Source organism: Dendrobates tinctorius, unplaced genomic scaffold, assembly GCF_039654945.1.
Source record: "Dendrobates tinctorius isolate UK_male_01 unplaced genomic scaffold, ASM3965494v1 ptg000008l, whole genome shotgun sequence".
In the NCBI taxonomy this organism is placed as follows: Eukaryota; Metazoa; Chordata; class Amphibia; order Anura; family Dendrobatidae; genus Dendrobates; species Dendrobates tinctorius.
Genome location: NW_027361676.1, coordinates 17,549,476 through 17,566,473, shown reverse-complemented (window position 1 = coordinate 17,566,473; position 16,998 = coordinate 17,549,476). Strand labels below are relative to the sequence as shown.

At 42.1% G+C, this 16,998-nt stretch overlaps 1 protein-coding gene across 3 annotated transcripts in view; it reads right to left on the bottom strand.

Annotated features, from left to right (window-relative positions):
- LOC141090646 (uncharacterized) overlaps positions 1 to 16,998 on the bottom strand; it is a 149,856-nt gene that overhangs the window by 104,852 nt on the left and 28,006 nt on the right. For all 3 annotated transcript variants that reach the window (XR_012232418.1, XM_073576400.1, XM_073576401.1), the window contains 5 exons: positions 16,541 to 16,830; positions 15,003 to 15,103; positions 10,571 to 10,640; positions 4,896 to 5,026; positions 3,114 to 3,202 (listed from right to left, as the gene is read on the bottom strand). Coding sequence is in view for 2 of the 3 variants with exons in the window: in XM_073576400.1 (XP_073432501.1) it covers positions 3,114 to 3,202; positions 4,896 to 5,026; positions 10,571 to 10,640; positions 15,003 to 15,103; positions 16,541 to 16,778 (629 nt within the window). In the remaining variant the exon portion in view is untranslated. The remainder of the gene's footprint in view (positions 1 to 3,113; positions 3,203 to 4,895; positions 5,027 to 10,570; positions 10,641 to 15,002; positions 15,104 to 16,540; positions 16,831 to 16,998) is intronic.

Below are 16,998 nucleotides of genomic sequence, written 5' to 3'. Positions count from 1 at the left end.
TTTTTCCAATATAATGACAGGACAGTGTCTGTTTCGGTAGTATGGGAGACGATGAAGGCCTATTTGAGAAGTATATTCATTAGGGAGATAGCTGGGAGTAAAATAAAAAAAAACAAAGAAGAAGTTTTTTCCAGGAACTTAGAATTTCTGAAATGCATCTGATAGAAAATCCTTCATTCTCTGCTCAGAATCGACTAAAAGAAGCCCAAACACTTACTAACCAAACTAACTCACAAAAACGGAATGGAAAAGGGCCTTTCTAAAAGTAACTTTTTTTTTTTTTTTTGAGGACGGGGAAAGAGTGGGACACTTATTGTCGCTTATCACATCTGCTCAAAAGGATTTCTCTCATATCAATAGACTGTATTCGGACAGGGGTGTCTTGGTAAACTCTACAGATAACATTCTGTACTTTTTATTCTCATTCTATGAATCTTTATATTTCTCGCAAATTCAATCTACAGAAGATGATATATAGCAATTCCTGGATATAGCCACACTGCTCTCATTGACTGAAGATGATAAATATTCGCTAGACAGACATGTACTCTTGGAGGAATTAGAGAGAACATTGTCAGATATTCTGGGGGACAAGGCTTCGGGGGCGGATGGAATTCTACGTAGGAGGGAACCCTCTGATAAGGAATTAGTGAACACTTTTAATAAGTGAGGGAGCATGGTATCACTATAACATTTATAGACTTCAGCTGGGAGAAAATGGGTTGTTAATCTGGCACAGGGGATGGTAAGGATGTGTTGGGGTTTAAATGTTTTGATTTGGATTTCCTGTCATATATTGTAAAATGTTTTAACCCCTGGAGCTTTTTTTCAATCTTGCGTTTTCATTTTTTGCTCCCCTCCTTCCCAGAGCCATAACTTTCTATATTTTTCCATCAATATGGCCACGTGAGGGCTTGTTTTTTGCGGGACGAGTTGTACGTTTGAACGACATCATTGGTTTTACCATGTCAATTACTGAAAAATGGGAAAAAAATTCCATGTGGGGTGAAATTGCAAAAAAAAGTGCAATCCCACACTTGTTTTTTGTTTGGCTTTTTTTTTTTACTAGGTTCACTAAATGCTAAAACTGACCAGCCATTATGATTCTCCAGGTCATTACGAGTTCATAGACACCAAACATGTATAGGTTCTTTTTTATCTAAGTGGTGAAAAAAAATTCCAAATTATGAAAAAAAAAAAAAAAAAAGGGCCATTTTCCTATGCCCGTAGAGTCTCCATTTTTCGTGATCTGGGGTTGGTTGAGGGCTAATTTATTGTGAACCGAGCTGACGTTTTTAATGATACCATTTTGGTGCAGATACAATCTTTTGATCGCCTGTTATTGCATTTTGATGCAAGGTCATGGTGACCAAAAAAAGGAATTCTGGAATTTTGACTTTTTTTCCCCTCGCTACGCTGTTTAGCGATCAGGTTAATCATTTTTTTTTTTTTATTGATAGATCGGGGGATTCTGAGACTAGAAGCTGGCACAGCTCAATCGGCTCAGCTACATAGAGGCGATGAGCAGATCACCTCTATGTAGCTGAATTACTGACTTGCTATGAGCGCCGACCACAGGGTGTCGCTCATAGCAATCCGGCACTGACAACCATAGAGGTCTACAGGAGACCTCGTTTGTCATGCTGACACACCGGTGACCCGCGATCACGTTCACTGGTGTGCGCATTTCCAGCCCTATGACAGGAAGCGCCATTTAAATGCCGCTGTCAACGTTTGACAGCAGCATTTAACTAGTTAATAGCCGCGGAGGGATTGCGATTCCACCCGCGGCTATTGCAGGCACATGTGAGCTGTTCAAAACAGCTGACATGTCCCGCGAAAGATGTGGGCTCACCGCCGGAGCCCACATCAAAGGGAGTCTGACATCGGTGTACTATTATGCCGGATGTCGGAAAGGGGATAAAATCAATACATTTCCTGATTTTAAAAAAAAAAAGGTTTGTTTCCATATGAAAAAGTTACCGTAATCATTATGTTTTATAAGGAAAAACTTCCTCGATTGTAGACTTTTCTTTTTAAAATAACTACCAAGGTTGGCCCACGACTTGCGCTTTTAATTTTTTCCCTCTGTGCATCCAAGTTTGACATCCCTGCTGTAAAATGACAATAATACATCAACCTCCTTGAGAGTGGTTGACTGGAGGTTATGAAGAGCCTTTCCTTACCAAGGAAACTTTTCTGCGATCATACACTTTGGTATGGCTGAGGTCTAGAGCGCTTCCCTTCTTTATACAAAATATACCACACTGTTGGCTTGACTGCCCCCAAATTTTTTCTGCTTTGGCAAGTTATTTTGTTTTAGGTTTTTCTATACCATTCACTTGCTTTGATCTCTCAAGAGTTCCCATCAGCAGTTATAAAATGCAATTACAACACCCGGAATCAACGCCAAACTTTATCTTCTAGACTCTTGTCCTAAATTGTGATATTGATGGCCTATACTTTAGATAAGTCGTAAATATCACATTGTTGATGGTCTGACGCTAGGCAACATTACCGATCAGCAGTTTCATATTTCGGAAGTAGCTGGATGTACACAGTGAACAAAGACGGAACAACACAACTCCTAACCAAGTACTGGCTGCTGTCTCCAACTGAAGCCCCTATTAAAATAAATCACAAACAGTGGTACAGGATGCTAGGCCCGCAATGATCTCAAATTGATGACCTATCCTACAGACAGGTTATCAATATAATAAGCGTGAACATGCCATTTAGTTATTGGTCACAACAAACTGTAAAAAATCATGTCAGTTTCATTGTCCAAGAAGTTGTGTCTTGGTGAAAATAGAGGAACAATGTAAAAAAAAAAGTCTGTAAATCAAAACAGTTAATAAAGCAGGAGTTAAAACCTGATTTGTTCAAATAGACAACCTACAACTTATACAACCAATGATAATACATCTTATTTCTAAAATCAGTGCACAGAGGGAGATGAATTTCTCTGCCCGACACATCTACTTCTTGCACGTAATTATTATCCAAGTAGCAGTATGTGTTTGCGATTCCTTGGGGACATGGGATAAATCTCAGTGGATGGAAGCGTTTAAGCACCTATGCTTATCCTATACAGAATGATTACAATCACCTACCCCAGGTAAGCATTCATGCTTTGAACATGCTCAGGAAAAGGCTTCCCACTATCCATATCAGTGATCCCAGCCTCCTTAAATATATCTTTCTGGAAGAGAATGCGCAATATAGTAAAAAATGGTTATGAAAATAGTAATCATAATGGTAAACAATACTGGAGGTCAAGATTTCGTAATGATACAATGCATTTATTATATCAATATTTGCATAACGTTGATACAATGCTTTTATTGGTGTCCTTTCATGGTTGATTATAAGGCTAAGTGCAGACGGACTTTTTTGCCCTGCGGATTTTTCCGCGCAGAATTGAAGAAATCCGCAGGTCAAATGACCTGCATTTTTCCTGCGGATTTCTTCCTTTTTTCTTGTGGTTTTTGTGCGGTTTTCCCCTGCGGATTTCCCCCTGCGGATTTGGAGAATGGAGCAGGTGGAAAACTGCACAAAAGAAGGGACATGCTGCTTATTTTGAAACACAAGAAAACTGCGCGGAAAAATCCGCAGCGTCTGCACAGCGGTTTTTTTTTTCCAATTGACATGCTACTGTACATCACAATGCGGATCTGCAGCGTTTCTGCGCGGTAAAATCTGCTGCGGATCCGCTGGATATCTGCATCGTGTGCACATGGCCTTATAGTCATTCTTAACAGTTTCTGATCCCTGTGACTAAGGGCATGGTTAACACTGGAACCGTGCCAGCAATGTTTAATCGAAACAGAACAGTTTAATGGATTAACAAATAATTTTGATCTTATAACAGTGGATGTAAATTATGCCACAGAGCTTAAGAGTAATTAAACGTGGTGCGCTCAAAAATCCCTGCATTTTTTTGCACTAAATATTAAGGCCATTCACTTTTAAGACCATCACATGAAATTTGACCACAACTGTCAGCTCTACATTGATGTGGCTTGTGGTCATAAATCACTGGCGATAGGGCTCAGGAAAAGACAGAAAAGTTACAAACTCACAACAAGCTGACTGACGAAGTTTTGGCTAGGCCAGTATATGACAGCTGGACCTCACGGTGAGTATATGGACCTCAATGTCTGGATTGACCCTATATGTGAGGCTATAGATTCAGGTCAGGGGATCAAGGGCCAGTCTGGACATTGCGGTCTGTATAAAGACCGTGAAATCCAGCTGTATGTTCCAGGATTAATGTTATTCTGCAGCCGGCAATCAGTAGGGAATCAACAGCCTTAAAAGCCAAATGATGCAAATGTTTTAATAAAACACAGTTGCAAATATTATTTTTAGCCCAAAACACATGCACTTAAGAGCAGCAATCCCAAGAATTTTTATCTCTAAAAGTTTATGTAATATAGTGCAAGTGCTTTAATGTACTTATCTATGAGCATTTTCCCAGCGGTTTCCCGTGCCTCTCCATCCTCTCAGTAACGTGATTGAAACTAGGTATTTATTGGGGGGGTTAACAGACAGATTCTGGAAATGAAAAAACAAAATAAAACATTCGATCGTCAGCACTGCTCTCTTCAGTAAAATTGGTCCGAGTGCTATGTGATAAAAAATTGGATAGGCTTTTTTCGATGTAGGAGCGAGGCCCAAATAGCAACTTCTGACTCATAAACCTGTGATCTGGCAAGTTGACATAGATGTCACGTGAGTGAGAAGACTGGAGCCACAGTGGAAACCTGGGAAGACGGCAAATCAGTAAGTATTTTAATGCACTTACACCACATGTATTTAAAAGTTTCCCCTGAAGGTGTCTGTAGCCCTTAATAAATACAGAACAACTCTGTGGCAGGATTGTAGAAGTTTACCTGTTTTATCAAGTCATCTCCAGACACAACGACAATTTTTAAATCAAGGCCACTTTTCGTCACAATTTCTTTCAAAGCAGCAGCGCACGCAAGAGGATTTGTACCTCCTGCATTACAGACAACACGAATGCCTGGCAAAATAAAATAATCGTATTAAACTGCGCTGATCACAATGCTGGTAATGCAAGGATTTAGTTTAATGGGTGCAGCGCTCACGCAACAATATAATCAAACAAGCGCCAGTAGACATCACTGGAGCAGCTCCAGTCTGGGAGATGAGAATATGGCGATTTTATTTTATATAAGGCTCTGTTGTAGCTTAAAAAGATCTCTGAAAAATTTGACGAAAGAAAATTATACATTACGCCCCGGTAATTTGATTTTCAAGAACCCATGACAGCGCCATAGAGAGAGAGAGAGGGGATCTGCCCCCAAAGAAACCTACAGATTTAAAAAGTGGAGCCTCTCTTCCAGGTGCACCCAGTGAAAATTGGGAAGAGTAAAAAAAAAAAAACACCTCATAACCACAGAAGTGAGGGAATGAGGAAGAGTGCTGTCATGGGTTCCAAAACATCAGATTACCAGTAAGAAATCATCATTTTTCCCATCCCCCTCACAGCACCGTAGCGAGAGATAGCAAAGAAATTCTTTAGAGAGGTACCACCACTTGAAGCACTTTTCTTCCAAAGGAAAGGTCAGAAGAACCCAAATTCAACCTATAGTGTTTCAAAAATGTAGATGGTGAAGACCAAAGTTCAAGAGAGGCATTAGCCCTCTCTGTCCAAGAAGTAAATACAGCCTTTGTAGAGTGACCTTTTAAAGGGAACCTGTCACTAACAAAAACGTTAGTAACCAGCAGGTTAATAGCGTTAAACTGTCCGGGCACCAGTTGAGGCAGTGAATATTTGTCCTGCCTCAACTGTTGGTGACTTAAATAGTCTACTTTTACATTGACCTTTCCTTTCAGACAGTCTGCTGATCGTGACAGAATTTTTTCTTCTGCCACCACCACAAGCTTTTCTGCTTTGGTCATTAGTGACCTTGTGCCTCCCTGATTGATTATACAAAACACTGCTGTTTTGTTGTCCAAAAGAATATTCACAGTGCAACATTCTATCAGAGCCAACCTGACCTCCGACAACTCCTTCAGAGTTGAGGATGCTCGTCTCAGAGCTAGTGGCCTCTGAATGGCTCAGTTTTTAAGATGTGCCCCCCAACCGAAAGGGTTGGAATCCATGGTGATCACTTAAGGCAGTGTTCCCCAACTCTTGTCCCCAAGAGCCTCCAACAGGTCAAGGTTTCAGGATTTCCTTAGTATTGCACAGGTGATGGAATTATTGCCTGTCCAGGTGATGCGATGATCATCTTGGCAATACTAAGGAAATCCTGAAAACATGAACTGTTGGTGGCTCTTGAGGACCGGAGTTGGGGAACACTGACTTAAGGATTCATAATCTCCCAGAGAACTCCCTATAAAAGATTCTCTTGGCAAAGCTATCAAACTAAGGACTTCAGAGTCGCTCTTGAAATCCAAATTTTCTTGTCAAGGTGTCCCCTGCATCTTTTCCCTGCTTCCAAACTGAGGAATACTGAAATGACTCCGTGCCCATGCAACTGCTGGGAAGCAGACGGACATGGCACCCCTCAGAGAGATTTTTTGATTCCTGATGAAACTCTAAACAATCTTGATTATTTTCTCTTCTAGAAGTAAGGTTCTCTGCGTCATGAATCTAAAGCATTTCCAAGAAAACTTGACTGTTCTGGAACTACCCTTGATTTTTCCACATTTACTAGCCATCCTAAGCATGTTAGTATGCTGTGTACGTATTCCATTGCCTGACTGCAATTTATCTTAGAGTAAGTTCACACTAGGAGTTTTTGCTGTTTTGTTTCTGCAGCAAAACCTGATTTCTTGGCCGGAAAGAAGCTGCGGCAAAAACGCATGTTTTGATGTTTTTGTTGCAGTTTTTTCATGCGTTTTTTTGGGGCTAACTTGGGTCTCTTTGTGCATGGTAAGTTGAGTGACCTCAGATTAAAAAAAAAAAAAAAACTACTCTTGTAGAACAATACCTCTAGATCCTTTGAAAAGCTGGCAATTCATATGCTGCGTACAGTAAAATCACACTGACAGGTTAGAATAGAAAGAATAGCTATATACACACAAAATAGATAGATATATAGAAGTCAGCGACACAAATATCAGATTTTAATCCCCTTTAAATTTAAGCCTTTTTATCAGGATTCTTCCATTCCATCTTTATTAGGGAGGTCACAATATTATGTACTGGAAAGCATTTCTGCTTTCGCACCTCCAATTCCCCAAATATCACATCCTGTAAAGTTTTGGGTTCCTTAATGTCCTCAATCTTCATTGTGGCCCTAATTGCTTTCACTACCTTATCTGTATCCTCTGCAGGTAAACACTAGCGGCTTTCATTATCAGCCGAGTAGGGGGACAAGGATGAGCCATCCAAATAGAATCCTTCTAATGCCCCCATCTTCCATTTAGTTGTCGGAACATCCTTGTGTTCCTGTTATAGCACAAGGGCCCCTACTCCTGAGCCCCTTGAGTTTTTGACCTTACAGCTTTCTGCGTCTTTATAAGTGATGAGGATTCTTCTGACAAAGGTTTCAATGCATCGCTGACACAGGTTCTTATCATACGATGGTAACAGTTTAGCTCTTCAAAGTGCACATTCCTTATTCTTTGTTTTTACCTGCACTTTAAGTCTGTCCTTAAACAAAACACATTTAAGGGGAAAGCATTAAACCCAGAGGACAGCAGGGTATTTGTGACCTACCCACCCCAAAAATCACAAAACTACCATGTATGCTGGAGGTGCTTCATCAACAGGATTCTTGAACGAGTTGTCCTCTTCCATCCTGCAAGCATGCTGCGGGTACACGGCATGCACTATTCCTTACAACTCCAGAGGTGCGTCATGCCCTGTCTTTTTCAAATACCCCACGCTTGGAACGACCACACCCCAGCAGGCCGCATTCTTGGAAGGGACGTCAAATGCTACGGGTCAACAGAAGCTCACCACCGTGGCCGTTGTGCAAAGCAGGGGAAGGGACAGCTTGTGCTACAAGCGGTCTCCCAGCTGTACATCACGCATAGAACCCCTGCGACTGCTCCAGCCTACCTGCCACTATTCATTCCCTGGACGGGGAATCAAGCAAGTACCAACCATCTCCTGGCAGCACCAGGGGCTATTTGGTCTCCTTCCAAGGACAGGAAACCACTGAAGCTGGAAGAGAGCCTTTTAAATCTGTGGAATCCCAGTCCCTGGGGGCAGATCCTCTCTTTCTCTCTCTATGGTACTGTGTGGAGGTGAGAAAACCTGTGTTTCTAATCAAAACTATTGCAGTAAAGAAGTACTTCCTTCAAAATGTTTATCCTCTTAACCCCTTCATTACTGGAGGTATTTTTGGTTGTGCGTTTTCATTTTTTGCTACCCTTTTTCTCAGAGCCATTATTTTTCTGTCAATATGGCCATATGAGGGCTTGTTTTTTTGCGAGAGAAGTTGCAATTTTCAAAGACCCCATTGGTTTTAACATATTGTGTCCTGGAAAATGGGAAAAAAAATTTAAAGTGCAGTGAAACTGCAAAAAAAAAAAAAAAAAGAAAAAAAAAAGTACAATCCTACAGTTGTTTTTTTGTTTTGCTTTACTAGGTTCACTAAATGCTTTAACTGACCTCCAGGTCATTACGAGTTCATAGACACCAAACATGTCTAGGTTCTTTTTTATCTTTATCTACAGTAAGTGATGAAAAAAAAAATCCAAACTTTGCTTAAAAAAAAAAAAAATTGTGCCATTTTCCAATACTCGTAGCGTCTCCATTTTTCATGATCTTGGGTCGGGTGAGGGCTTATTTTTTGCTTGCCGAGCTGACGTTGTTAGGGTGGTTTCATATTAGCGTTTCAGGGCGCAGCGACGGCCTGCGCACGACCACCGCTAAGCCCCGCCCCTGCCGCACCTCCTCCGGTAGCTCCGCCTGCATGCGTCCCCCATCTTTATTACTGGGGACGCAGGCCATGCGCAGTATGCGTTTAGCGGCACATGCGTCCTTTTGACGGTGCGCCGAACACAACCAAATTGCAACAGGTTGCGTTTGGCGCTGGTCGGCGCACCGTCAAAAGGACGCATGCGCCGCCAAAAGCATACTGCGCACGGCCTGCGTCCACAGTGATAAAGCTAGGGGACGCAGGACGCATGCAGCGTCATACGCCCGTAGGCGGAGCTACCGGAGGAGGCACGGCAGGGGGCGGGGATTAGCGGCGGCCGTGCGCAGACCGTCGCTGAGCCCTGAAACGCTAATGGGAAACCACCCTTAGTGATACCATATTGGTGCAGATACAATCGTTTGATCACCTGTTATTGCTTTTTAATGCAATGTCGTGGCGACCCAAAAAACTTAATTCTAGTGTTTTGACTTTTTTAGTCGCTACGCCGTTTAGCGATTGGGTTAATCCTTTTTATTTTTATTGATAGATTGGTATCGCCGAGTTCAGAATCGCCCAAATATGTGCATGTTTGATTTTTTTTTTTTATTTGTTTTATTTTGAATGGACCAAAAGCGGGGTGATTTGAACTTTTGTATATCTTTTATATTTTTAAAAACATTTTTTTCCACTTTTGGCATGCTTCAATAGTCTCCATGGGAGACTAGAAGCTGCCATAACCAGATCGGCTCTGCTACATAGAGGAGATGATCAGATCGCCTGCATGTAGCAGAATACCTCACTTGCTATGAGCCCCGACAACCGAGTGACGCTCAGAGCAATCCGGAAGTGAAAACAATAGAGGTCTGCAGGAGACCTCTGGTTGTCACGCCAAACGATCGGTGACCCACGATTACATGCCGGGGGTCACCAAATGGGCGGATTTCTGGCGCAATTGCCGGAAATTCATGTTAAATGCAGTTGTCCGCATTTGACAGCGCCATTTAAAGGGTTAACAGCCGCAGAAGGATCACAATTCCTCCTGTGGCTGTTAGCGGCACATGTTAGCTGATCATATCATGAGCCCACACCAAACAGGGGGAGGCGTCTAATGACGGATAGATCCATCATTGGTCGCTAAGGGGTTAATATAGTGCAGTCAACATATTATATGGCACTGTACTTACAATTGTTCATTTTGCCTTTCTACCCAGTTAATTCTTCTCTTTTCCATCATGACATCACTTGATTAAAAAAAAGACTAAAAAAATGCTTTATGTGGAAACAGGAAGTCACTTTTCCTTGCATGAGTCACCATTCCAAAAGTTCCTGGCGGGGGAGGAGTGGAAGAACTGGGTCAGGAGATGACCTATGCAGGGATGACTCATGCAGGAAATAGACTTCCTGTTTCTACAAAGAGCAGAGAAAAGAGAAGAATTAACTGGGTAGAAAGGCAAAATGTATCATTGTATAATATAATTATTGCAATATATTAAGATGGGGGAGCTTTTTTTAAAGAAAACTACGTGATACATAGCTGGAAAGAGGGCCTCTGTCCCTACCTCGTGCTGATGTCAGATTACATAGCAAAAACCTGCTGACACATTAATACACATAAAATTGAAAAAAAATAAAAATAAAAAAATGAAATAATCATGTTGAATGCTGAATAATAATCATTTTTTCTTTACTTATATTATTTAACAAGTGATTGTGATAGAAAATACCTGACTTATGAAGGTCTTTCAGATATGGGGCCATAGCTGTGTGTACGAAGTCTGGAGTAAATCCTAGGCTCTGCAAATACAAAGCAATCTTATCAGAACATAATTATACTGGACACCTACAGCCTCTTACACACCTATGAAAATCTGATGCCACCTCAGCACCTGAGACCACAATGACCAACATCAAAAGTTTTTTTTTTAATAGGGTGATCAAAAACTAAAGGTACCGTTACACTACGCGACGCACCAGCGATCCCGACAACGATACGACCTGGTAAGGATCGCTGGTACGTCGCTAAATGGTCGCTAGTAAGCTGTCAAACAGACAGATCTACTCAACAACGCAGCAACGATCCAGCGATCCATATAACGATCTCGGCGGTGGTTGGGACCATATCACACAGCAGCTATTCTGATGACTCCCGCCTGCGTCCCTGAGTTCTGAGTCGCCAACGAGGTCGCTCGTCGGCATCAAACATAAAAATGCATGCTGGCCAGCGGAACACCAACAATCAAAAAATGGCCCAGGACATTCGAGCACGATCAGCGAGATTGCAGCGGGGGTCTGGTTGCCGCTATGTGTCACATGTAGCGAGATCGCTAGCGAGATCGCTGGCGAGGTCGCTGTTGCGTCACAAAATCTGTGACGTTTCAGCGATCTCGCTAACAATCTCGCTATGTGAGACGGGGCATTTAATGTGCAAAATGTCCAAATGATTTTATGTTGCAATATGAAAGAAAGGAAAAAAAAAAAAAAAATAGAGCTAGCATTTCAATGCATTTCTTACATCAGACCCATCAGATTTTTGTAAGCAGAAAAAAAAATGTTAAGGTACAGGCTTAAAGGGGTTTTCCCACAAACAAAAGTTAATTTTAATCAATAGATCTTGGAATAATAATAATTTCCACAATTGGATGTGATTAAATAAAATGTTCCTGTGCTGAGATAATCTTATAAATGTGCCCCTGCTGTGTACTATGTAATGACGGTGTCTGACCGTACAGGAACATGGCCTGATCCATACCACAGCTCATGGGCAGGGGAGGAAGCAAAATAGCATATAAATATTACAGGAGGGGTTTGCAAATAATTTTTATTTTGAGGTAAACTATTGTTTATAAACAGGCAGTGAAATGTTTTACCAAAAAAAAAACAAAAAAAAAAACATCTTTGACTCCCTGCTGTAATATTTGTATACTATTTTGCACTAATGTCAGCTGAATTTGTTGTCATTAACGTATCCAGCTGATGGTCTACGGATGTTCAAGATATACGGATCACGCATGTTCGATTTCGGACTGCCGATCACATTGTACTCCCAGAGATGGTCACCCATCGTCTTTTCTCATAGAGAACATATGAATACTCCTGTGTATGGGACAGTGGGCTAACTTGGCAGTCTGCCAAAAGATTCACCGAAGCATCGTTTGGCCGACAGTCATCTGACGTTTAAGGTCAGCTTTACGCTACACTCACACATTCCATGATCTGTCGGTTTTATATGGATCACCATAGCCTTTAATGTCTGAATCTGATCTGCAAAACAGAGGAGAAGCGGCTTTGCTCTCACAGACCGGAGATACTGACCACTTTTTAAAACAGATGTACGTATGGTTCAATGTGTTGTCTAAGGAAAAAAAAATAACAAAAAAACACTAAGACATGTCAATTGGATGTGTGAATGTAACCTTAAAATTAAAAACTTGTTTTTTTATGTGCAAATTGCCTCTTCAGAGAAAAATAAGGACTTGAACTCTATAGCGCCACCTGTTGGTAGTAGCGATCCTACAAGTCACAATAAACCCTTTAACAAGTCTTGTAATATGACTTAGGATAAAAGCCAAATTAGAATCTCAATTTGCAGACACGGTGTTTCGAGCTATTGGCTTTCGTCAGTGCAAAGTATGAGAACTGATTTGGCTAGGTGAGAGGCTCTGGACTGAGGTCTAAGGGGTATGGTTTATACTTGTGGAGAGTGACATGCCAGCTCGGGCTTGTCAAGGTAAGGAGGCTTATTCGCCGTGCAATGCTCCTCTGGGAAAATAATATGCAAATTGCCTCTTCAGAGAATAAGAGGACTTGAACTCTATAGCGCCACCTGTTGGTAGCCAATAGCCCGAAACACCGTGTCTGCAAATTGAGATTCTGATTTGGCTTTTATCATAAGTCATATTACAAGACTCGTCAAAGGGCTGATTGTGACTTGTAGGATCGCTACTACCAACAGGTGGCGCTATAGAGTTCAAGTCCTCTTTTACTCTGAAGAGGCAATTTGCATATGTTTTTTATACATTTTTGTCATTTGAAAAAAAAAATGCAGTGTTTTACAGGAACACCAAAATGAATGACATTTCTAAAATGTCATTCACACAATGTGTTTTTTCCTTGGACTTTCTTCATTTCCTCTTTCTCGCTCGTAATTACACCACAAATATCAGTGATTTTATTGGAGCAGCTGGAGTCGCTTCTGCACAAACTCATGTCCATAAAAACAAAAAAAAACAGTCCGACGTTGATCCAGAAAAGTAGGACGAGCGTCCTGCAAGTAAGATGCGATTTTTCTCAGCTGGCATCCGTACAACATCCCCCCCGGCAAGCTACATTCGGATTGTAAGACGCACCACCACACAAGTGCGTTTTATAATTAGGAAAAATATACGCTCAGGGTTCTGGTTGTGAATTTACTGCACTTGACTGATGAAATGTTGGGATCCTTTGAGATGGGTGTGTAATAAATCAGATGACATGCGCATGGTCCGTGTGCCATGCAATTTTTTTTTCTTGCACCCATTGACTTGCACTGGTAAGTGTGATCCGATTCTTGCCTCCACTCACAGCATCCAGACAGTTTTTCCTCAGTCCGATTAGAGATGACGAGAAAAAAAATAAATTGCAGAGAAGCATGGAGTTGTTTAATAACATTGGCCAGAGTGCGATGTGACGTTTTCTCGCATTGCACTCGTCCGATTTATCTGCTCCTTTGTGCGACTCCTTAGGCTTTGTTCACATATAGCTTTTTTTTTTAATGCAACTTATAAAGTAGCTTTTTACAGTGCGAGCAAAAGCTATGAGACTTCAGAAATCTCATTCACACGCTTTTTTTCCCTGAAAATTTGATTGATGCGTTTTTTAAATCTTCATCATGTCAATTCTTTCACTCATAGAAAGCAATGAGAAAGTGCAAAAATGCTGCAGCGTGTTTGGTGACGAACACGCAGTTATCCCGATCCTGTGAGTAGGGGATAACTTCAGAACCTGAGAGTTCCCTATTAAAGTGGCTGTCCATTACTGGTGCAGCCCAATGTGCTGAATAAAAACAAGCCAGACACCTTACATACTGGACCGGCATCGATGTGTCCCAGCGGCCATCCCTGTTCATGTCACAGGAGCACAGCAGCCATATGCAATGTAGCATGGATGCCATGGCTAACAGCGCTCAGAGGGGTAAAGAAGGGGGGTTCAGAAGGCACGTACGCTTTTTGCTTTTGTTCAGCACATTACAAATATTCAAAAGAGGTTAATAACCCCTGTAATTTAAGTGACTGGGACAAGTTGTCTGCACAGTCTGGTGAGTGGAAGCAATACTTTGCATGGAAGAGAAAAAAAAAAAAAAAAAAAAAGACTCTGTGGGGGCAGTTTCTGTTCCAAAATCTCCCCAAATACCTCTGTGTGCACCTTGTTTTAGAGTATGTGCACACGGAGTTTCTGGAGCAGAAACTCTTCAAAGACAAAGTTTCTGCTCAGTTTCCATTCCAAAAGCGGAGTTTTCCAGAGATGGCTACACTGGTGGCTTTCCCATCACTCTTGCAGCGGCTCTGCCGCCAGCGACTTTCACTCTATGCTGTAAAGTATAGGGCATGCCGCTTCCAAGAACGTTACCGTACTTCTTTTAGCTGCTTCAGGGTTTCCAAAATGAAACAAGACAAAATACGTGCATAGCAAAGTCGTTATGACATTACTTTGTATTATGTTCATATTATGAGACGCTTTATAGAGCTTTTTCAGGAGGATTCATCCTAAGAAGACGCTGTGTGAACAAACCCTCAAATGGGAATATCCTCTGTATTGAGGGAGATATAGAACAAAATAAAATAGTCAAACCTCAGCTACAGGGGATATTACATAACCCAGATATTTCAGGGTACAACGATCCCCTGCCACCTCACCACCACAACCCCAACCTACTGTCTCCTTCCCCACTATCCTGTAGACTGTAAGCCCACAAGGGCATGGCCTTCTCCTTTCTGTACCAGTCTGTCATGGTTAGCCTGTTCAATGTAATCTATATCTATATTTTCTATGCATGCCTTCATGGAACCATTGGTGCTCTAAAAATAAATAACATTGTCATTTCCAAGTTTATTTGTGGAGATCTGAAGTCATCATCTTATACATAGACTTTAGCTAATTAACAACTGAGAATATACTTACAGGTGACTTGGCTTTTACTGCTGTCAGAAGAGACATTGTAATTTCAGACAGGTAGTCGAAAACTAAGAAATCCAACTTTCCCCCATATATAAGCTGTGGAACTGTACAAAAGAAAAAAAACATTCTGGTTAATTATATTTTATTATTCATTATGTATAATACACTTGGAAATCTAAATGTCATTAAAGGGAACCAGTCAGTAGGATCAACCCTCCTAAGCCGTCTATATGGCCATGTGATCCACCCGCGGCTGTTAACTAGTTAAATGACGCTGTCAATCTTTGACAGCAGCATTTAACTTGAGCTTATCGGAAGCGTGTCACTAATTCCACCCATTGGTGACCCCGTCACATGATCGTGGGTCACCGATCGGTCGGCATGACAACCAGAGGTCTCCAGCAGACCTCTATGGTTGACACTGCCAGATTGCTATAAGCGCCGTCCGGTGGTCGCCGCTCATAGCAAGTAAGCATTTCTGCTACACACAGGCGATCTGATCATCACCTGTGTGTAGCAGAGGCAATCAAAGCACTGCAGCTTCTAGTCTCCCTTAGGACTATTGAAGCATGCAAAAAAAAAAAGGAATGGATGAATAGGCAAGTGCTTTATGAGTGACTTCCCTGGCAAAGGAAAAAGTCAGTAGATGGTGTAAGAAAATTGTTGCTTTTCTTACCTTTTGGCCTCTGCTATACAGCGGCACATGAGTGCCTATTGTTCTGAATTATATGTAGAAATCTAAAAACCTTCATAGATAATAAAGATGTATACAGAGACAATATGGCCACAGAATCCTACAGAGCCATAATACAACCCTACTAGAGGTCCTACGGGCCTGTCACACATAGCAAGATCGCTGATTTTGTGACACACCAGCGATCTCGCTGTGTGTGGCACGCATCAGCAACGGGCCCCCCTGCCGGGTATCGCTGATCATGCAGGAATGTCCTGGGCCATTTTTTGATCGTTGGTCTCCCGCTGGTCAGCACGCATCGTGTGGCAGCGGGAGACCAACGATCAGCGAGCTCCCAGCGCTGTAAGCTGACACTGGGAGCTGATATCCAAGGTAAAATATCGGGTAACTAAACGCGCGCGGGGCGCTTAGTTACCCGCTGTGTACCTTGGATACCAGCGTGCTCGCGATGGGAGCTGGTTTTCAAGGTAAACAGCGGGTAACTAAGTGCCGCGCACTTAGTTACCCGATACTTACCTTGGATACCAGCTCTCAGCGCGAGCACGCTGGTATCCAAGGTACACAGCGGGTAACTAAGCGACGTGCGCGCTTAGCTACCCGATATTTACCTTGGATACCAGCGTCCTCGCTGGTCCTGATCGCTGGTGTGTCTGCCTGTTTGGCAGCTCACCAGCGATCATGTAGCGATGCACCAGCGATCCTGACCAGGTCGTATCGTTGTCAGGATTGTTGGAGCATCGTCTGGTGTGACGGGACCCTTAGATTCACATCAAATTTTATCTATGTTGTGTTTGTATAGAATTTAGCCTATGGACATTACAAAGTGCTAAAACGTTTGTAAGTGTACCTGAAGCGGCAGTATCACCCCAGAATCCAGAGGCGCACCCAATCCTTACTGCAGAATGTCTTTGGCCGGGAGGTGGACAGTCTTGTTCTCCAGAACCTACAGACAGCTGTCGTATGCAGGTCCGGCACACTCTATTATAAAGGAGCCCAGTTTCTGGCCTCCATGAGGAGATACAATTTCTAGCTTGAAGAAAAACAGTCCACGCCATTTCTGAGGTTGTGAAAGCTGCAAGACGCATATAAGATATTTAACAATTTCCTTTCAGTCCACGGTTCCAACCACTACGCAACCTGTAAAACACAAGAACAGTTTTTAATTCTTCAAGCTGAATTCAATTACTGCTGATACAGTTAGAGAGAACGATAGGAAAGCAAAATGGTTTACATTGTAAGGATCTTGTCATCAAATCAGAGGAGCTGTCAATTTATCCTTAAAGTGTTACCGCACCATTAATCCAT